The 22,590-nt window shown below is 36.0% G+C and overlaps 1 protein-coding gene across 1 annotated transcript in view; it reads right to left on the reverse strand.

The window, feature by feature from the left end:
- Positions 1–3,855: 3,855 nt before the first annotated feature.
- plcb2 (phospholipase C, beta 2) overlaps positions 3,856–22,590 on the reverse strand; it is a 35,121-nt gene continuing 16,386 nt past the window's right edge. The window contains exons 18-32 of the mRNA XM_049463530.1: positions 22,202–22,326; positions 21,481–21,632; positions 20,467–20,631; positions 20,170–20,269; positions 19,570–19,674; positions 19,411–19,466; positions 18,245–18,317; positions 16,966–17,421; positions 15,821–16,007; positions 14,867–15,008; positions 11,108–11,172; positions 10,438–10,476; positions 8,835–8,886; positions 6,835–6,927; positions 3,856–5,652 (exon numbers count right to left, since the gene is read on the reverse strand). Coding sequence (XP_049319487.1) covers positions 5,473–5,652; positions 6,835–6,927; positions 8,835–8,886; positions 10,438–10,476; positions 11,108–11,172; positions 14,867–15,008; positions 15,821–16,007; positions 16,966–17,421; positions 18,245–18,317; positions 19,411–19,466; positions 19,570–19,674; positions 20,170–20,269; positions 20,467–20,631; positions 21,481–21,632; positions 22,202–22,326 — 1,990 coding nt within the window. The 3' untranslated portion in view covers positions 3,856–5,472. The remainder of the gene's footprint in view (positions 5,653–6,834; positions 6,928–8,834; positions 8,887–10,437; positions 10,477–11,107; positions 11,173–14,866; positions 15,009–15,820; positions 16,008–16,965; positions 17,422–18,244; positions 18,318–19,410; positions 19,467–19,569; positions 19,675–20,169; positions 20,270–20,466; positions 20,632–21,480; positions 21,633–22,201; positions 22,327–22,590) is intronic.

Genomic DNA, 22,590 nt, shown 5'->3' on the forward strand with positions numbered 1-22,590 from the left:
TGCAAAAACAATAGAAATCTGTAAGGGTGCACTTTTCTTAACGTGATTTTTTAAATGCCACTGCACGTTTATTAGCAATGCTACAATACCACTGTTTCTTTTTTTAGTGGATAATACTTCTGACTCCTGTTCTCTACTGTCTTCACATGACGTTATCAGGTAGTTACTGATGAATCATTTGACCTACTTTTCAGCACAGTGAATAATTCTGCACTGTTTCCATGCTTCTTACACAATCAGACGCATTCTTCTCCAGTAAACTCTAAATAACAACTCATCATTTACTCATAAAAAATAGAGAACATTTTGCTCTCGATTTGAGAAAAGTTTACTTCGTATTGTGAGTACATTTTACATTAAGATACACTACAATATGATAAAATACAATGTAATTAACATTTACTTAACAAGTACAACTTTCCTATTTGTTCCTGGCATAATGTGCATATCTCCCACAAATAACTCACCATCATTATGTAGCATTTGTAGCATATGGCTTTATATATTTATATAAAATATTAATTAATTTTACTCAAAGAAATTAAGCTAAAGTTTTTAATTCATCCTTTAATTAGCTGGTTCTCCCATTAAATGGGAAATATTTGAATAACTTAAAATAACTTCGGCTAAAGGAAGTGTATACAAAAATGTGGGCTAAATGTTGAAATATCAAAACTTTTGTCTTTTGTCCAAAAACCTTTGATTCAATGGAGGAATAGAGTTGTGTACAAAACGTCTGGTAAATATGGGTGACAAAGCCTTTGCCCAACAGCTGGTTTATCCAGCAGCTCCTCCATACACAAACAGTGCTGGAGAGCAATGCAGCGACGGGAATCTGGGCGTGAAAATTCATTTTCACTAAAACTGTTAATGGGGTTTATTCGAGAAGTTTTTTTGTAGGAAACGCTGTGGTTCTACGTGACCTTTGAAAATCCTGTAGGGAAATATCCGAAAAGGTGTTGTACAAAAACAGTAAGAAGACTTGATGCGAAAATATTTATATAGATTTATATGATCCTGTAAAGTTTGGTGATTCTACCTAAAAAAAGCTGTGGGAGAAGAAGCATTTAACATTTTGAGGGAAGAGTTCGGTCTGAATAAGTGGTAGACGATGGATAGATGGATAGATAGATGGATGAATGGATGGATGGATGGATGGATGGATGGGTAAAGTTGGCTTCTCCAAGCTAAATCATTAGGATATTTTAAAATAAATAAAGTTCACTAATGTTATTTTCAAAAGTAGTGATGTTTCCACTTTTTACACTGTATTACCAAAATTTACAGGGTTCTAAAAAGGCCTAATCTGGGCATTTTTCAGCCCAACCAAAACCATGCACCTTTTATTTAGACATCAGAGCCACAAATTCAACAATCTATCAGGTGCAGAGACACAAAAATAGCTGAAATACTCAAGACTGGATCTGCTGGCAGTTTTCCTGCAGGCACGTGTCAGAGCTCTTCACTCACCTCAGCTATTTAAAGAGAGCGAGCCATTCAGCGGCTCCTGAAATCATAACAGTGGTAATTAAGGAACATTAGAGCCCAATCCGCCGTCGTGACTCAAATCGCTGCACAGAGCAGCGCGAGAGCGAGTTCAGCAGGGCTCTGAATGCAGCTCTCCTCTCCCAAAACGCGAGCACACGCCACAGTTACGCGCCATGTGACGGGGACCAGTAGTCCGGACACGTGCCGATTATTACCGGAGCCTCAAAACAAAAGACTGGCTGTTTTCTGCACAGCTAACAAGTGCTGCCTCGCTGACAGCAGCGGCGGCTAATGGCTTTTAGCATTTCTGAGGTAGGTGTCTGAATAAAAGCAGACCCTGCCGTATTAAGAAAGGTCAGCAGGCTTGTTATTACATTTTACAAGGGGAAAGGCCACATGCTGAATATATGAATTATTCATCGCTAGCTCAACATGCGCTAGTAGTTCATTATGTGTTTGTTTATTTATTTCCTCCATCTTTGACTTAATTGCAATTCACTCGCTGCTGCTACACACTAACTTTCTACTACTTCCTACTTTTAATATTTATCTCAGAGCGTTTTCTCACCTGTAGAACTAGTTTCTAGTTTCTATGCACTGGATCAGTTGATCCAGAGTTCATTTACTTGGAGCATGTTTTTTCTCCCTCTGTTTGGTTTGGTTTAGTTTCACACAGGCATAATGCACCTAAACGCACCAAAATGCAACCCTAAACATGCTTTAACACAGAACACTGAAATCCTGTGCTTTCAGACATAGTGTTTTCAATGTACACTTAGTAATCAGAGTTGTGTGACTGCGAGCAGTGAATGCAGCACAGGCCCCGCGTATAAACAGCATGGGGCAGCAGAGACAGCATTTGTTCATAGCTGTGGTAATTATACTGTAGCGTTATCTTGTTAATTTTTCTGATTAAACTGTGCCTTATCAGCAGTTTAGCTCAGATAAAAAAAATACATTTCATAGCTGGGACGAATCGAGACTGTATTACAGCATAGTAAAAAGTATTCAGCCCCAATATATAGATATATAGATACTCAGTAGAGCCACCTTTTACTGCGATTACGGTCTTTTAGGGTCCGACTCTACCAGCTTTGATGATCTAGAGAGTGAGATTTTTATTTATTTACTTTATAAAACAACTGAATCTCCAGGTTGGATGGAGAGCGTCTGTGAACAGCAGTTTTCATGTCTCTCCACAGAAGATGAATGAGATTTAGATCTTTTAGGACTTTGGACCTTTATAACACATGAATATTCACTGATCTGAATCATTCCACTGTAGTTCTGGCTGTATGTTTAGGGTCATCGTCTTGCTGGAAGGTGAATCTCCTTTTAGTCTAAAGTGTCTGCTGAAGAAAAGCATCCCCAAGCATGATGCTGCCACCACCATATTTCACAGAGGGGATGGTGTGTGCAGTGTTACAGCACTTTGCATTTAAGCTAAAACTTTAGCACACATATCACTTTGAATTCAGGCAAAAAATATCGATATTGGTCTCATCTAACTACAGAACCTTCTTCCACATGTTTCCTGAATTTCTACATGACTTGTAGCTACGAACTGCAAACAACACTTCTTACATCTTACTTCCAACAATGGTTTTCTTCTTGCCACTGTTCTGTAAAGGCCAGATTTGTGTATTGCACGACTTATAGTTGTTCTGTGGAGAGATTTTCTCCTAATCATTGGATTTTTATTTGATTAAAATGTTGAAAACCATGTTTAACCACAATTATGTGCCACTTCACTTAAAAATCACTATCACTTAAAATCTCAATAAAATACATTTATGTTTGTGGTTGCTGGGTGACAATGTGTATGAATACTTTTATACACCACTTTAACAGGGAAATTGAATACATTTGATTGTTTTTCAACAAATAATCATTTAAATAGCAACAATAGAGTTAGAATAGAGCGTTAAGACAATGTGTGACTTGGTCAGACTGGTCGCCAGCAACATCACGGCCAAGCTTTCTGCGTACAGGACACCTTCCCATCCAAATGGATGAATAATTGCAGATTTGAGAGACGGAGACCTTTGGAGAAATGTGTGTGTAGGTGTGTGTGGAGTGTTTTCAGAGTGCCAGTCCAGTTTGAACTGTAATGAACTAACAAAGCGCCCGCTCTCAATCAGTGTTCTGAGAAAGCGCTATCAGCGCCGCAGACGCCGGCTTCACGCCGACTATTACCCGTAATAGTTTGGGCCATTTGTTGAGCGAGAGGAGTGTGAGCAGATGGAAGCATTAAGCATTACAATAATACGCTTTTGCTTCTGAGAATGCTCTCCATCTTTAATCTCTCTCTCAGAACTCTTACATAAAAATCACACTTCCAAAAGATGAACAATTCCACACAGACGTTTCCAAAAACTTTATTTCCAAACTTGAGTAACTGAAAATATGATATACAGAGTTGTTCAGCTGAAAATTTGAGTCTTTTTTTTTACATTTCACAAAAAAAAAGATAAAAGATAAAACCAAAGGGAGCTATAGCTAAATATATAAAGACTAATATGTTTAGGTTTTATTATAAACCATCCCCCTTTATTTGGATGGTGCATTGTAGATGCCTCATTGTAGATGCTAACCTAACAATCAACTGAATGTCTAATATAAATGCAACTTAATCCTAAATTGAACATTAATCAACCTTAAACCACCAATGATTGGGAGATCGCTGGTTCGAATCCCATTCATGCATCTTGCCATCAGGTGCTGGAGTGCTGAGAGAGCACAATTGTACTTGCTCTCTCTGGGTGAGTACAGTACAGTAGATGGCACTCTCTCTCTTTCCCCTCATCACTCCTAGGGTGATGTGGATCAGCACAAGGCTGCGTCTGTGAGCTGATGTATCAAAACCAAGTCGCTGCGCTGCTTTTCCTCCGAGCGTTAGCGCTGTGATGCTACTCAGCAATGCTACAGCATCAGCAGCAGCTCAAAAAGAGGCGGAGTCTGACTTCACATGTATCGGAGGAGGCGTGTGCTAGTTAGTCTTCACCCTCCTGGTGTGTTGGGGGGCATCACTAGTGATAGGGGGAGTCCTAATGAGTGGGCTGGGTAACTGAACGTGTCAATTGGGGAGAAAATGTGATGAAATTAGAAAGAAATTTAAAAAAGCAGTGTGTAAGACTGGTGGAGGAGAACATGATGCCAAGATGCATGAAAACAGTCATTAAAAACCAGGGTTATTCCACCAAATATTGATTTCAGAACTCTTAAAACTTTATGAATATGAACTTGTTTTCTCTGCATCTTCTTGTTATTTTAGCAATTTCTCATTTTCTTTAAATAAATGCTCTAAATTACAATATTTTTATTTGGAATTTGGGAGAAATGTTTTTCTTAGTTTATAGAATAAAACAATATTAATTTTACCCAAACATAAACATAAACATAAATAGCAAAATCAGGTGTTCTTTTTACAGAATGTAAATAATTCAGTGTTATTCATTAGTAAGATATATTTACAGAAATGAAGACCACCACACTACTCTCACTGGCAAATATATTAGAACCACCTACACTGCAGCTCTCCAGTGTGCCAGTTTACCGTCAGCATGCCCAGTTTCTCCTGCAGAGTCTCGTTCTGACCACAATCTGCCTCACCAGCTTCAGAAACGCATCAAATTCAGTAAATTCTTAAAAAAGAAAGGTGTTGCAAAGGGTTTTTTGAGAGTTACCAAAAAATAATCATTTTTGGTTACATAAATGTATTACACACTGAGGATTACTATTTAATAAATACGCTCATTTTGAACAAAATAGTTGCATCCAAAAGGAAATTGCAATGATATTTTCTCCTTAACATATATATTTTTAAATGCAAATATACAATATGACACAATAGTGTAGAGTGCTGTATATTATATTGCGCTTGACTGAATCACAAAACATATCAGTGTCTTCTGTTTTTAAGCACTCGAGTCTTACGTTTAGAGAAGTGTTTTAATAGAGGAAGTAGAGGAATCAGAGCTGCTATCAGCCGAGGAACACGTGTCCGTAGTGTCCCCCCTGAGCGCTGTGCTCCGCTCTCCTCTCCGCACCTTTCTCCACCTGATCAGGGAAGTGAGGACTGACGCAGGCGTTCACCGCCTCCCGCAGGTCACAGGGCAGAGACCACATCCTCTTAGCGTGATCTGACATGGCCTCCTGGTGCAGCTGAAGAAACACATTAAGTATTTAAATTAATACAGTGCTAAATAGTTTAATATTTAACTTGTTTAACATTTAAAAAGCCCCTGGCATCTCTGGTTCCCCTTGCAAAACTTTCTGCATTTGCTTTTTTTAAGTAAATTTAATTTCAGATAAATTTAAGTAACTTCAACTCAGTTTCAAGACTTAAATAGAGTTACACAGAGTAAATAAGTGAACTGAACTTCAGTCAATCCTTTCTTTTAGTAAACTTTCCTTCATTTATTTTTACTGAATCAATCCTTTCTTTTAGTAAACTTTACTTCATTTATTTTTACTGAATCAATCCTTTCTTTTAGTAAACTTTACTTCATTTATTTTTACTGAATCAATCCTTTCTTTCAGTAAACTTTACTTCATTTATTATACTGAATCAATCCTTTCTTTTATTAAACTTTACTTCATTTATTTTACTGAATCAATCCTTTCTTTTAGTAAACTTTACTTCATTTATTTTTACTGAATCAATCCTTTCTTTCAGTAAACTTTACTTCATTTATTTTTACTGAATCAATCCTTTCTTTTAGTAAACTTTACTTCATTTATTTTTACTGAATCAATCCTTTCTTTTAGTAAACTTTACTTCATTTATTTTTACTGAATCAATCCTTTCTTTTAGTGAACTTTACTTCATTTATTTTTACTGAATCAATCCTTTCTTTTAGTAAACTTTACTTCATTTATTTTTACTGAATCAATCCTTTCTTTTATTAAACTTTACTTCATTTATTATACTGAATCAATCCTTTCTTTTAGTGAACTTTACTTCATTTATTTTTACTGAATCAATCCTTTCTTTTAGTAAACTTTACTTCATTTATTTTTACTGAATCAATCCTTTCTTTTAGTAAACTTTACTTCATTTATTTTTACTGAATCAATCCTTTCTTTTAGTAAACTTTACTTCATTTATTTTTACTGAATCAATCCTTTCTTTTAGTAAATTTTACTTTACTTTACTAATTTCGCCATACAATATTACTCAAATAATTTATGATACATAATATATTATAATTACTGAAATTTAAAAATACTGTCTCAACACATGGATGGCATGTAATACATTCTTTTTAATATACTACAAAATAAATATTTGAGATTATGTAAATATTTGAATGTGTGTTTTAAATAAAAATATTAAAATTTTACCTGTCCGCTTTTGGCTCTGATATCAGCCAGAGTATCAGCCTGTTTCTTCCTCAGCTTCTTCTCCAGCTCCAGACTCCCGCTGCTGCCTGTGGGCTGGGTGGTGGAACAGACGTCATGTTAATATTGCCACATGATTCATACCGCACATATATATTTCTCACATTTCAGTTTATGTAATTGAATGCATGAACATGTTTAATTTCCCGTACACGTCTTTTCACTCAAATGTCAGATTCGTGGATGAATGACGTGTGAGATCACAGTGCAAACAGGACATTTAGCTTTAGCCAAAACTGGAGAGTGCTATCAACTTCAGAAAAAATATATATATTTTACAGATGTATGTATGTATGCGTGTGAGTTATGGGTTGGCTGATAAGGCACTAAAATAATATCACTATAATTCACTGAAAAAACAGGAGAATAGGAAAAGTTTGAAGAAAAAACAGAAGAAAATTGAAATAGGAAGAAAGAAGGAGGACAATAAGCAGAAAAAACTAAGAATAGGGAAAATTAGAAGAAAAAACTAAAGTAGAAGAAGAATACGAAGAAAAAAACAGAACAGTAATGAAAACTAGAGGAAAAACAGAAGAAGAAAGAGAATACAAAGAAAAAACAGAAGAAAAAGGAAAATTAAAAGAAAAACAGAAGAATATGACAAAAATGAGAAGAAAAAAACAGGAGTAAAATGAGAAGAAAACAGAAAAAGAGGAAAATAAGAAGAAAAACAGAAGAATAGGAAAAATGTAAAGAAAAAAACATGCGTCTTAAGATGTGGGGAAATAGAAGAAGGAAAGAAGGAAAATTTTAAGGAGGATAAGAAAGATATAAGGAAAGAAAGCCAAAAAAACAAGAAGAGAAAAAAAATAATATAATAATCAAAATAATGGATTAAGAAGAAAAATACCAAAAAGAAGAAGAAAGTGGAGGAAAAGGAAGAAAATTCTAAACATACTATTAATTCTATTCTACTATTATACAGTTACACACTTTATACAGTTTACACAGTATCTCTCTCTCTCTCTTGTTCTCTCTCTCTCTCTCTCTCTCTCTCTCTGTGGTAGATAAAGAAACCTATACAGCTTCTGAAATGCCTGTAAACGTTCTCCTGTACTGCAGATCAGTGTGTGGACGGCGGGTGACTGTCCCACAGAAACACTGAATGAAATTTGATGAGTCAAAACATGAAGAAAATTAATCACATCCCACCTGCTAACCCCGATGTCTGAGTGTGTGTGAGTGAGTGTATAAGTGTGTGTGTGTGAGTGAGAGTGTGTGTGAGTGTGTGTGTTGCAGTAGAACAGATCTGAAGCTTTTTTGTGTATAAGCTCTACAGTAGTCATGGTTACTGACACTTGTTATCCGGGTTGATTTCTCTTCAGTTTCAGAGTCTCACTGTCTCCTTTTCTCTCCTGCAGAAGCTCTTACTACATGAGTGTTCATCACACCTTCATTCATTCATTCGTTCATTCATTCATTCACTGTCTCCTTTTCTCTCCAGAATCTCTTACTACATAAGTGTTCATCACACCTTCCTTCTCATTCATTTATTCATTCATTCATTCACTGTCTCCTTCTCTCTCCTGTAGGATCTTTTACTACATGAGTGTTCATCACACCTTACCTTTCATTCATTCATTCATTCATTCGTTCATTCATTCATTTATTCACTGTCTCCTTCTCTCTCCTGTAGGATCTTTTACTACATGAGTGTTCATCACACCTTACCTTTCATTCATTCATTCATTCATTCATTCACTGTCTCCTTCTCTCTCCTGTAGGGTCCCTTTTACTTTCACACCTGTCCATCGCACCTTCCCTCTCGCATCCATCCATTCATTCATTCATTCATTCATTTATTCATTGTCTTCTTTTCTCTCTCCTGCAGGGCCTTTTTTATATTTCACAACTGTAACATCACTCCTTCCTTTCCTCCATCCCTTATTCGCCTATTCATTCAGTCATCCATTCACTTTCTTGGCTCTGTCAGCATGTCTTACCTCCGTGTTGTTTTCCTCGTCTAGCTGTTCGCAGCTCATTCCCTTTTTCAGCCTGAAACACAACAAAAACTCATCATATTCTAAACGGCTTCAGCGGCCAAGGACATCAGAACCGGCCCTCAATACAGCAAAAAATACACATAATAAAAAACTAAAAAAATGAGGAATTGAGTCCCTGTTGCTAGAGGTTGCTAGGAGTTTGCTATGTTGATGCTAGGTGGTTGCTATAGTATTGATCAATTGTTGATGTGGTGCTGCTACGCAGTTGCTATGATCTTGCTAAGTGGCTGCAAGGTGCTTGCTACGATGTTGCTGTGTTGTTAGTATGATGCTGCAAATTGGTTGCTATTGTGTTGCCAAGAGGTTGCTAGGGTGTTGCTTAGTGGGTGTTAGATGTTTCTATGGTGCTGCCAATAGGTTGTTGCTAAGTGGTTGCTAGGTATTTGCTACAGTTCTGCTAAGTGGTTGCTATTGTGTTATTGTGCTGCTATGTAGTTGGTTGCTGTGTAATCCCAGGAGGTTACTATGATGTTCCAAGGCAGTGACCAAGTGGTTGCTGCGGTACCCTATTTACTAGTTTGAGGTTGAGTGTATCAGAAATCAGTATTTAAGCTCCTGAACATATTCACTGGCTTTCTACACAGTGCTTTGCAAAACTATTGAACCCCTTTAAAGCTTATTTTTTTACATTTTGATTTAATTTCAATTCTGTTGGTCAGAATGGAAGGATACATTTGTGTAATAAAGAGATAAAGATACAGGCAGGAAAAAGCTACACATAATATCTGAAGTGTTTGGATATCCCAGTGACCACTGCTGAATCAACTGTGAGTAAAGCTGCATCATAACACCCACATCATACCACTTACTCACTCAGTGACCAGACAACACTGTCCTGCTCAGCTGAAATGTGTGAGGGCAGCCGTTCAGAGACCAACAGTACGTTTTAAAGGAGAGACAGAGTTTCAGTGGTGGAGACTAGAGTAAAGCTGCTTTAGTCACCAGTATCAATAACTCTGCCCACAGCAGATCTTACCACTGGGTGGTGGTGGTGGGGTAGCAAAGCTAAGCTAATTTATGTAAACAAAACTGTAATTCTTAAAATAAAATCCTTTTCTTTTAAAGGTAAACAAGCGCTGTAAACTGAAAACTGTTTATTTGGGTGAGTAAAGGACTTTTGTTTATTAACAGTAAGCTTGGGCCAAATTTCCACTAAGGCTGGGTGCAGCAGCATTAGCATTAGCACTGGCAGCTAACTGCCACCCAATAGAGCTACACTGAGGAACCCTGAGTGTTACAGTAAGCAGAGCAATATTAACTAGCGGTTCGTCCCACGTAGCCAATAATACCTTTAAACAGAGAAAGAGCTAGTGCTTAGCACGGTTAGCAGCGAATGCTAATGCTGCTCCAGTCTCGGTGCTGGAGAACTAAACTGAATCTCCTGTATAACTCTGTACTTCAGTGGAGTGTCTTTACTGCTCCTTAATACCTGACTGATAGAATTCATACATAAGGAGCACCGGATTATAAGGAAAATTAGAGGATTTTCACTTTTTAACACACCTGTGTTATTGTGATGTGTGTGTGTGTATTATCAGCTTACTTGCACTTCGATTCCTTCTTCTTTCCTTCTTTACTTTCACTGGAAAAAGAAAAAAAACAGCATGGTATTGATACTTATAATCTCTCTCTCTCTCTCTCTCTCTCTCTCTCTCTCTCTCTCTCTCTCTCACACACACACACACACACACAAACACATTTGACTGGTAGCACTCCCACACAAGAAAAAGAAAAAGCAAAGCCGGCCAAGGACAGCAACATGAAAACACACAAAAACACACAAAGAAATGAACACATAATCAAACCACCTCACTTTACTCTAAATGTAATTCTCAGAACCTCTGTTACCAGCAGTAATTCAGTAATTGAAATTACAGCAAAGTACAAAAAACTAAAACACACTAAAACAACTGTATTATACGCCTTTAGCAAACCAACAAGAAGAGATTCATTATCAAAATATATATATATATATATATATATATATATATATATTAGCAACTCACACACACACACACATATACACACACACACACTCACACACTCTCACACAGCACTCTGATCCATTAGGAGAATGAGAAAGCTAAATAGCCTGCAACACAAGGTGACTCATCACTCATTTCTCTGTTTTTCTCTCGCGCAAAAGGTCAAGGGCACACACACGCCCACGCAGCCCAACACACACACACACACACACACACTCACTCCCAAACCTGGTTAGTGCCTTCGTTTCACTACAGTGTCTTTCTGTGGCCATCTCCAGCAGCTTGGTCACTCGCTATAAAACAGGAGGCAGAAATCAGAACACAGGAAGTTGCAGTTTCACACTGATAAAAAAACACACACACACAGCACACACCAGCTGCCCTGTCTTAAAATCAATCTCCACCACTCAGATATATAATAATAAAGCAAACACTTTCATTTTTATTACAGCATTATTATTACTAAGTTTTCCTCCAATCCGAATGGATTCATTCCAATTCTATAATCTGACTGAGGTGTTTATATCTACACTTTACCCCTCAACAGAGTCTGCAGAGTAAACTCTCTGTTTATATACACGCTACAAGTACAAGTAATCCAATCAAACATGACACAGTGTATGCATGTGCAGCATCACTTAGTGTACACGTAACCATGACAACCAGCATCTCTATCTCATCTCTGTAAAAAAAAAGAGCACTTAAAAATGATGAGTTTCTTTGATTTTACCAAATTGAATATCTCTGAAATATAATCAAGAGAAAGATGGAGGAATCTGAACTGCTTGAGGAGTGAGGAGCAAAGCAGCATAAAGTTCGCCAAAAGCAGTGTGTCAGACTAGTGGAGGAAAACATGACCCCAAGATGCAAGAAAACATCCTGATAAAAACCAGGGTTATTCCACCCAATATTCTGATTTCTGAACTCTTAAAACTAAATATAAATATGACCTTGTTTTCTTTTTTTGCATTACGTGAGGTTTCAGACATTTCTCATTTTCTGTAAATAAATGCTCTAAATGAGAATATTTTTATTTGTAATTTGGGAGAAATGTTGTCTGTAGTTTATAGAATAAAACAACAATGTTCATTTTACTCAAATATAAACCTATAAATAGCAAAATCAGACAAATCGATTCAGAAACTGAAGTTGTCTATTTATTTTTTCCAGAGCTGTGTGTAAAATTATATTATACTGTCTGTCTTGTTTATTTACTTGTTTATTTTTTTATTAGTTTTTTTGTATTAGTTGTGTATTAGCAAACTATATAAAATATCCTAAAAAACAGTTTTTTTCTACTGCTGGAGTCTGTGTGGGATTGACTGTGTGTGGTTAATATATCAGGTTAACAGAGTACAGCATCCTGATCCAGGTGAGCCCCCAGACGAAGCCAGAAGAGCCCTGACTGACTTCACTGATCCATAGAGATAATCTGACTGGAGGAATCAGTTCAGAGAACAGCTGCTGTGATGGAGGATCAATGCTGAGCTGAGCAGAGGGAACATCTCTGTATTGACCAGCGACAGTTCAGATTCAGAACGTGATGATTCCTGATTGTTATTCATTACCTGACGTGCTGCACCGGGTGAACTGAGGACAAAACAACCCCCCTGACCGGAGTGTGTATACACACACACACAGCGGATCACTAACCGGCCCCACAGGAGCCTGAATAAACCAGCGCTGAGTAAATCAGTTTTCCCCAGAAGCAGACTGCAGGCTTTAATGAGTGATTCTAGACTCCTCGCTCCTCACGCGGAAGAAGCTGCTCTGCAGTTCTGTTATATAACATGAAAAGTTTGTATTTTTTCCTGCAACAGGTGATGGACAGCCATTCTGTAGCTGCTTCATCACATGGATGATGTTCACGTGGAGGAAAACAGCTGCAAAACTTTCTCTGGTAGTGAACTGAAAAAAAGCACAGGTCTTTTTATTTAATTTCTACTTTTTATCCCATTTTTTTCCCAATTTACAAGGCCAATTACCCAGCCCACTCATTAGGACTCCCCCCATCACTAGTGATGCCCCACACGCCTCCTACGATACATGTGAAGTCAGACTCCGCCTCTTATTGAACCTTTTTGCCAAGTAGCATCACAGTGACTCGGTTCTGATACATCAGCTCACAGACGCAGCCTTGTGCTGATCCACATCACCCTAGGAGTGATGAGGGGAACAAGTGCCATCTCGGGGCTCCAGCAGCTGATGGCAAGCTGCATGACCGGGATTCAAAATGGCAATTTAAACATTTAGACATAAACTATACTTTTTCTACTTCTACTTATATTTTTACCTGCTTAATTTATACTTTATCTGGCTCTGTTTATTTTGTACTGCTGATGTACTTAATAAAAATATGTAATATAATGCTTAGTATTATTTTATAATACTGTGTTTTAATGATAAAAGTATACTTTTACTAAATGTGTTTTACTAAATGTGATACTTCTGCAATAAAACTGTACTTCAGTGAAATTTGCTACCAAAACATTAATATTGTGTTATCAAATTAAAACTGTGATGATGAACTTTTATATGTTGAAATTATACTTTAAAAGTTTGCTTTAGTTTTAGTTTATTTTAGTGTAGGTAAATTACTTTAACAGCTGAAGCTTGCAGTTTTTAAAAGTTTATATATATATATATATATATATATATATATATATATATATATATATATATATATATATATCATTACTTAAAATGAATGTGATGTTAAAACTATATTTTAATCACACATTTAATATGTTTTTAATGTTCAGTTGGACACAGCTCAGACAAATATACTTAAAATGTATTAAATAGTGGAGAAAATAACATGAGTAGTATAATTTATATTATTTTAATTACAATTAAGTAGTAATTAAGTACAAATTAGTGGTTCAAAAATAACATAACTTAAGTACAGACCTACATCAGCATAATTTAAGCACACTTTTAAGCACATTTTCGCAAGTGATAAGACAAAGCTGATTTTAAAAGAAATGAGCCCAAAAAGTTTGGTAATAGCAAATTAAAAATAAAATGAAGGACAATAAGCTATATTGACTTTGAAGATTTGAACTAACAGAACTAGAATCCAGCTCTAATAAATGTAGACCATATTACCATTAACTTTATTGTTCTAACACAGCTGATTTACCTGACTGAGGGTTTGTTAATTAGCAGGTACAGGGAATCCGATTCCTGCTTTGTTTAAATAATGAGGTCCCTGAAGACATTATCCTAATTAATGATGAACTATATAGTTAAATGAATTACCTCTAGACCAGAGGTGCATTTCAATCACGTTAATAGTTCCCTGTGAACTGAACTACACAGAGTGTTTAGTTAAGGGTGTTTTTAAACCTCAGAGAGTGAAAACATGCTGCATAAGAAATTTAAACTATGTGGGGAAAAAACAGCTCTGGAAAAAATGAAGATTTCACTTCAGTTTCTGAATCAGTTTCTCAGATTTTGCTATTTATAGGTTTATGTTTGAGTAAAATGAACATTGTTGTTTTATTCTATAAACTACAGACAACATTTCTCCCAAATTCCACATAAAAATATTCTCATTTAGAGCATTTATTTGCAGAAAATATGAAAAGGTGCAGAGCTTTCAGATCTCAAATAATGCAAAGAAAGTTTTAAGAGTTCAGAAATAATCAATATTTGGTGGAATAATCCTGGTGGTTTTTAATCACAGTTTGTTTTCATGCATCTTGACATCATGTTCTCCTCCACCAGTCTTACACACTGCTTTTGGATAACTTTATGCTGCTTTACTCCTGGTGCAAAAATTCAAGCAGTTCAGTTTGGTGGTTTGATGGTTTGTGATCATCCATCTTCCTCTTGATTATATTCCAGAGGTTTTCAATTTGGTAAAATCAAACAAACTCGTCATTTTTAAGTGGTATCTTATTTTTTCCATAGCTGAAGATCAAATAATTTAAATAACAGACATACTGTAACTCGAATGATTTCTGAGTTGGATAGTTTTGGTACCTCGGTGGCGTGCTGCTCCTTCTTCTTCCTCAGCTGATCGTATTGCTCCACCCACAGCGCCCTCAGCTCCGCCTGCATCTTCTGTTTAAGGTCAGTGACCCGCTCAGCACTGGGTCCTGCGTCTGCCTTCTCAGCTCCTGCCCTGAAACAGTAAGAGTCAGGATGGTCATTACAGTCTGACCCCGAGACCCTTATGAGCCAATCTGGCTTCAGACCTAATCTGGTGTTCAGTGATTTAACGGTTAGCTTTAACTCTGAGCCTGAGGATAATTACACTGTGTAAAAAAGATGCTAATCTATGAATACATTATTTTACTGATGTTACAATATGAACTGATCTGTGATAACGTTAGCTTTAGCATCACTGAGTCAAAACATCTCCCAAACATAAGGCAGGTCCTGTGGTATAAAAGACAGGATCATGGGATCCTGTCTTACATATGCTGCTACCTCGATTTACAAATGAAATGTCAAATTTACTGATGATCAGTGATGGTTTAATGGAGAGACATGTCTGGCATCAGCTGGTGTTGATCCACTGTGTTTTATTATCAAGACTAAAGTCAATATCTTACAGCACTTCATGCTTCCCTCTGCTACTGATAACTTTTATGGAGATGTGAATTTCATTTTCCAGCAGGATTTGGCACACTGCCCACACTGCTAAAAGTACCAATTGGTCTTATACTGTATATAATATTCTATAAGATACTGTATAAGATACTGACTTTTGGGATTTCATTGGCTCTAAACAATTTTTTAACAAAAACAATTTTAATTATTGTTGATAAACAATCATCAACAATAAAAGAAACAAACTCTTAAAATAGATCACTCTGTGTTTAATATATCTATATAATATATGAGTTTCACATTTTCGCAACTGAATTACTGAAATAAAGTCATTTTTTAATGATATAACTAAACAGAAGCAGCAGTAGGTGTCTTGTTTACTCTTTCTTCTTGAGCGAGGTCTTCTTCTTGATGGATTTGAAGAGGTCACTGTATTTCTGACTCAGCTCCTCTGCTTTCTTCTGGAACTTCTTCTCCAGCTCCTTCATCTCTCTCTCTTGCCTCTTGGTCACCTTCACGAAGCTCTTGTGCTCCTGCAGCTCCGCACAGGTGACGGAGGACGGAGGCTCTGTGTGTGGAAACAGGTGGAGGTACAGTAGGTGGGTGAGGTGGGGGAAGGTGGTGTAGGTTTTAGGTAATAAGAATTCAATCGTTAAAGAAGGAATTGCGGTTGTAAAAGTTAAGCCCTATTTAAACAGGATTAGTTTGATCTAAGGGTGGAGGAATAATGTATTGGTATTACAGGATGTCAGGAAAGTATATGACTGATTAGCCTGGGATAAGAAATTTTTGAATAAGTGGCAGAGATGAGAGCGTCTACTGGTGTTTCGACCTCCAAAACACTTTGAATATGTGATAAAAAAAAAACATGCTATAACCTACTTACACAAGAATTATTTTATTTTTTTAAACTAAACACTGAATTTGTGTCAATTTCAGTAGAGGTTTCTGATTGGACAGTAATTACATTTTTATTTTGCCACAAATACTATGCTGCTCCTAGACGAAATGCAATCCTGAGCATTGTGAGTTTCTTTTTCTTTTCTTTTTTGCAGTTGAGCTGATTGCATTGCACTTGAATGATCTGTGGTGGCATTTAATAAGGCATTTAATAATTTTACAATATAATACAATAATATAATATTATTTGTGCAGCTCTGTATTTGACAACTCCTTTTTTTAACAGTATTTGACAAAATGTTTACCCATAATTTGATAAAATTACAGAGGATATCCGGTAAAAATTACTTTTTTTTTATTTTTCAGACAATTATCTCATGAGTATATGAGATGAGATATTTTTGCAGATGTCTATGAGGTATTCCTGTACATAATTGATACTGATCCCTCATGTTGGCTTGCCATGAGCACATTGGTCAGTGTTCAACTTATAAACTATACAGTTGTGTGGATTACCCAGCTGCAAGCTGTCTTCTGATGTAACATGATTATATATAACATGATTTCAGGATCTTAGCCTCTTAGTCTTTTTCATTCCTTATTATAATTCCAATATATAAACACACCTGAACCGTCACAGACTGTGGAAGCATCAGGAAGCTCTTCAGCTTCTGTAGCTGATCCAGAATCAGTTGCGGATGCAGATTCCAGTCCAGAGTCCTGCTGCTCTGTGGAGTTTAGTTCAGAGTCTGGAGTCGTGTCAGGAGTTGAGTCTGAGACTGGAGGAGGGTCTGGTTTTACCTCTGGTTCCTCCACAGTGGGCTCATCCTCTGGAGCACTGCTGGTCTCTGCAGGTGGATCTGGCTCTACAGGAGCTGCAGGTGTTTCTGCAGGAGGATTCTCAGCGTTAGGCTGGAGCTCAGGGGCCTCTGGTTTCTGGTCGGCTGTATTCTGATTTTCTGGGTCAGTGGGCTCTGGAGTGGATGAGGGGGGATCTGTATCAGTGGAGTCTGGAGGAGATGATCCGTTTTCTTTAGGAGGATCAGCAGCACCCTCTGCTGGAATCTTGGACACATCAGGTTCTGTAAAAGTGTTGATTTATTAAAGAAAAACTTAAAATACACTGTTAAAATGCACTGAAAAAAATGATGCTTAAAATTTACTTCATGAAAAATTTTCTTTTTTTGAGTAAATTTAATTTCAGATAAATTTAAGTAACTTCAACTCAGTTTCAAGACTTAAATAGAGTTACATAGAGTAAATAAGTGAACTGAACTTCAGTCAATCCTTTCTTTTAGTAAACTTTACTTAATTTCTGCATACAATATTACCTAATTAAATTGACTTAATTTATACAATATTACTCAAATAATTTATGATACATATTATTTATTATAATTCCTGAAATTTAAATATTTTTAGTTAAAACACTCATATTACACTTGGTCTGTTTACAAAATAAATCTTTGAGATTATGTAAATATTTAAATGCGTGTTTTATTTTTGTAATTAGGTAATTTTGTATGCAGAAATCAAGTAAAGTTTACTAAAAGAAAGGGTTGATTCAGCAAAAGTAAATTAAGTATCTAAGGCTGGAGCATTAGCATTAGCAGATAACTGCTAGCGGGTAATGCTAATGCTAATGCTGCTCCAGCAGTGCTAGTGGGAGTTAGCACCAGGCTACAGCCACTAATGCTAATAGCGGTTAGCGGCTAATGCTAATGCTGCTACAACTGAACTGAACTCTGTACTTCAGTGGAGTGACTTTACTGCTCCTTAATACCTGAAAGATCACTAAAGATTTTTCCTTTAATTTTGAATTTAAAAGGATTTTAAGTGCACCTTAAAATGCATTTAAAATCTTTAGAGCTCATCAAGAAGAAAAAACACATCAGTCTGACTCACCTGCAGCAGGAGCAGGTGCAGAAACATCTGCTGGAACAGGAGGAAGCTCATACGGGCTGACGTAAGTAGCGCTCTGAAATCACCCAACAGATTACCACCCTCAGGTGGGTTATTATGAGCGATGCTCTGTTCACTCAGCTACATATTACTCAAGAGAAATTGATGTTGGATTACAACTCTGATATTTATATGTCAATGACATTTAGTGTTAACTCATTTTTGTAATTCATTTCCTTGATATTTTGCATGATTTTCAGAGCTTATTGTAAACAAAGAGTGCATCAAAAAGAAAGAAAAACAACAGTAAAAAGCCTTGATTTCCTAAATTGATAGATACTGTATATGGTAAGATCTGCATAATACTTTATAATGCATTAATAAGAAATTATTAACACAATCTGTTAAATGTATAAAAGCACTTTTTAGATGGGATTATATTACATATTATATACATTATAACCATGTTTATTATGCATTATGAATTGTAATTTCAGTGCAATGCTATAATATATTGCATATTTTTACACAATAAAGCAATGTTTATAAAGCAATATGCATGTACTATCCACCTTATAATCCCATACTTTTGCTTGGTGTGCATTTTTAATGGTTATTAGTAATTTGGGATTAATAGGACATAACAAATATAAAAGCTAAACTTTTTACAGGAAGCAAAAAAAATATTTTATCATTTAAGATGTCCCTTGCCATTTGGAATCAGAAGATCTAATTAGTCCAAAAACTAAATTTTAGCTTTCTACTGTGAGATATCCCCTTTTTTGTTTTTACCAGTTTAAGTATATATATACTATATACACTACTCAGCATGAATGTGATTTTAAGTCTATATTTTAATCACACTTTTAATATGTTTTTAATGTTCAGTTGGACACAGCTCATGCAGATTTACTTAAATTGTATTAAAAAGTGACAAAAATGACTAGTAATAACTAGTACTAGTATACTCAGTGTAAATTTGACTAGTATACTCAGTCATTTTTAAATTTAGTGAAATTGAGTGTAATAATTAAGTACAAATTAGTGGATAATTTAAGTACAGTCCTACTTCAGCATAATTTAACTATACTTTTTCAAAAGCAAAGCAAAGCTGTTTCTGTGGTGTCAGTTCTGTGTGTAACTTTGTTTGTTCTGCATTTAAAACTTGCCTCCTGTTTCGCCGGCTTTGTGGATTTGACTGGATTAAAGAGAGCATCTGTGAAATCTGAGAACCAAACACAGCACAGAATTACAGCACTGATTAATAAAACTCATAAAAAAACAAAATAATTATTTCTAAAATAGATCAATGTTTTATTTTTGGGTACCAGCGAAGGCAGCAGGGATGTAGTCCTTCACCTCGATGTAGACGAATAACGCAGGCATAGTTAGAGGGATGTTACACTCACTCCTCAAACAAATATGATGAAATCCTGCAGATGAGATTAAAAAACATATATACAAATTCATAAATACAAATATTGTAATTTAGAGCATTTATTTGCAGAAAATGAGAAATGGCTGAAATAACAAAAAAGATGCAGAGCTTTCAGACCTCAAATAATGCAAAGAAAACAAGTTCATATTCATAAAGTTTTAAGAGTTCAGAAATAATCAATATTTGGTGGAATAATCCTGGTGGTTTTTAATCACAGTTTTTTTCATGCATCTTGGCATCATGTTCTCCTCCACCAGTCTTACACACTGCTTTTGGATAACTTTATGCTGCTTTACTCCTGGTGTAAAAATTCAAGCAGTTCAGTTTGGTGGTTTGATGGTTTGTGATCATCCATCTTCCTCTTGATTATATTCCAGAGGTTTTCAATTTGGTAAAATCAAAGAAACTCATCATTTTTATTTGGTCTCTTATTTTTTTCCGGAGCAGTATATACACATTTTTTACATATAGCATAAGAAGCTTTGCTTACCTGACTGAATGGCATCTATAGGGATGATTCTGTGACCAATGAATTTCCCTCCTTCCTCAAAAGCCACTATCCTGAGAGAGGCCATATCTGGGCACAGAATCTGTTCACAGACCATCAAAACCCTTAAACACACACTTTAAAAACTGTCTACTGATAATTAATCAGAATTATTCATAAGTACTGATTTATTATGCATTTAAAAATTAGTTTTAGGACATTAACCACATCTTTCTGCACCAACACCATCCCAACAGCTATATATATATTCTAATATTATAGATACTGTAGACCTGAGACCTTCTCAAACACAAACGGCTCCTCGTTCCACACAGGGTTGATGGCGTTGGGCACCGGGGACGGCTTTGTGCGGTATTTGCGCTTTGGGTCTCCAGGCAAGCCGATGATCTCCACCTCCACCAGCGTTTTTACATTTTTATCAGCCAGAAACTGACCTGAGTAGATCTGAAAAAAGGAGAAGAGAAATGTACACCAATGTCTGTCCTGTATTTAGAGTACATTGTATTTTCTATAAGAGAAGGTTAAGAAAGTAACCTGCAGGCTAAACTGCTTTTCTATTGGCTTTTGGCACAATTTATTCCAATACTATTTAATACCACAGTTACTGACACTTACCATCAGTGTGTAGTAGGGGTAGGCAATAATATCATAATGGTATTTTTGCGAAAATGATACTCTAAATAATCACTGAATAAAAAAAATATAAAACAAATAACCTACTGCAACAAAGTGAAAATTAAATGTTATTATTGCATACGATACGATAATTAACACTGTTTACTCTATAGCGTAAAAATTCAATTCAGTGTAGAATTGCTTTGCAAAGCAACAGACATAACAAAAGATATGTTTTTCGTGACATTACTTTAAATTAATTGCCCCAATTTTTTAATAAATTAGATGCAATTTCTTGCATTCTGTTTTTTGCAGGTTGTTAAACACTTTATTTCACCTTCAAAAGTGACTTAATTCAATGTTCGCTATCGCACACCCTGGCGATGCTCATTCCTATTCTACACCTCGTCAACAGTCTATTTTCATGCCTTGCGCACACGATTTATTAATAAATCTACACTGATGCCGTGGTGGTCTGGAAGTGAGGTGTGTTCAGGTAAATGTCTGGCATGTTTCTAACTTGTTGTTGAAAAATACAGGTCTGCCACTGACTGATTAAAACCCTGACAACAGTCAATCCATCACCCGTCCATTCCTATCTTAGCTTTACACACTAATTCAATAAATAAACAACAATAAACAGAAAAAAGAATAAAAAACGGAAATACGGTAACTTGCCTTAATTGTGAGAGTATTGGCCACAATGGTGTCGATCCTGTCTGAGAAGGGGTCAAACTTCTTGTCGTTTCTCCGCAGCAGGTCGTGTTTGAGAAGATACCCCGTCCTCCCGTTATACTCAAACATAGCCAGATTCAGCTGCATAGGGAAATCTGCACATAACAACACAGGAAGTTAAACTGATAGTTCAGAAACGAACTGGGTCATGGGCAGTGTTGGGCAAAGTAATTAGTTATAGTTACTAGTTACTTCTCCAAAAAAGTAACTGAATTACTAAATTCAGTTACTTTACTATACTCCACTATAAAAGTAACTAGTTACCAGTAAAAGTAAATATTGCATTACTTTAGTGTTACTTTCACCCAGCCTTAGTGGAAATGTGGAAATCTAAGCTTACTGTAAACAAATGGAAGCGCTTTGCTCATCCAAATAAACAGTTTTCAGGAGAGAAATCTGTGTAAATTAACATTGTGCTCATTTGACATTAAAAGAAAGTGTTTTTTTTTTTTTTTACCAAGAATTACAGTTTTGTTTACTTAGCTTATCTTAGCTTCACACCTGCTGAATCCTGCTTATAATGTGAAAAATACACTTTACTTTTCTTTGCTTAAAATAACACATTTCTGAAAGAAATGATGTTAGGATAACAAGCAAAATGCTTTCCAAATGTATTTACAGGACCTTCTGATAAAAAAACAAAAAACAAAAAGCAGGATTTTACCCAAAGTCTGGTAGTTTAGTGCCACCATCTGGCAGCCTGCGTTCCAGAAAGGCTGAGGGTTGTAGTTGGAGGAGTCCATTCGAGTTCCTTTAGGGTAAATACGGCTCATCTGACGCTTGTTATATCTAAATTATTAAGTAAAAGAAGCAACACTGTGCTAACAAAGGGAGAATTATCACATTACTCTGTAGGTAGAAGTATACTGTAGATACTGGTGTTTAATAAAATACTTCTGTAGAAGTTGAAGAAGAAACAACTCAAACGTTTTACTTTTTAAGTAAAAGTGTTTTAAAAAAGTACTGATTTTAAAACTACTTTAAGTACAAAAGTAAAAGTAATTGTAGGAGAAAAAATAAAGCCATTAAGAACAAAAGCTTAGGCCACGCCCA

This window comes from Astyanax mexicanus, chromosome 14, assembly GCF_023375975.1.
Source record: "Astyanax mexicanus isolate ESR-SI-001 chromosome 14, AstMex3_surface, whole genome shotgun sequence".
NCBI classification, from domain to species: domain Eukaryota; kingdom Metazoa; phylum Chordata; class Actinopteri; order Characiformes; family Acestrorhamphidae; genus Astyanax; species Astyanax mexicanus.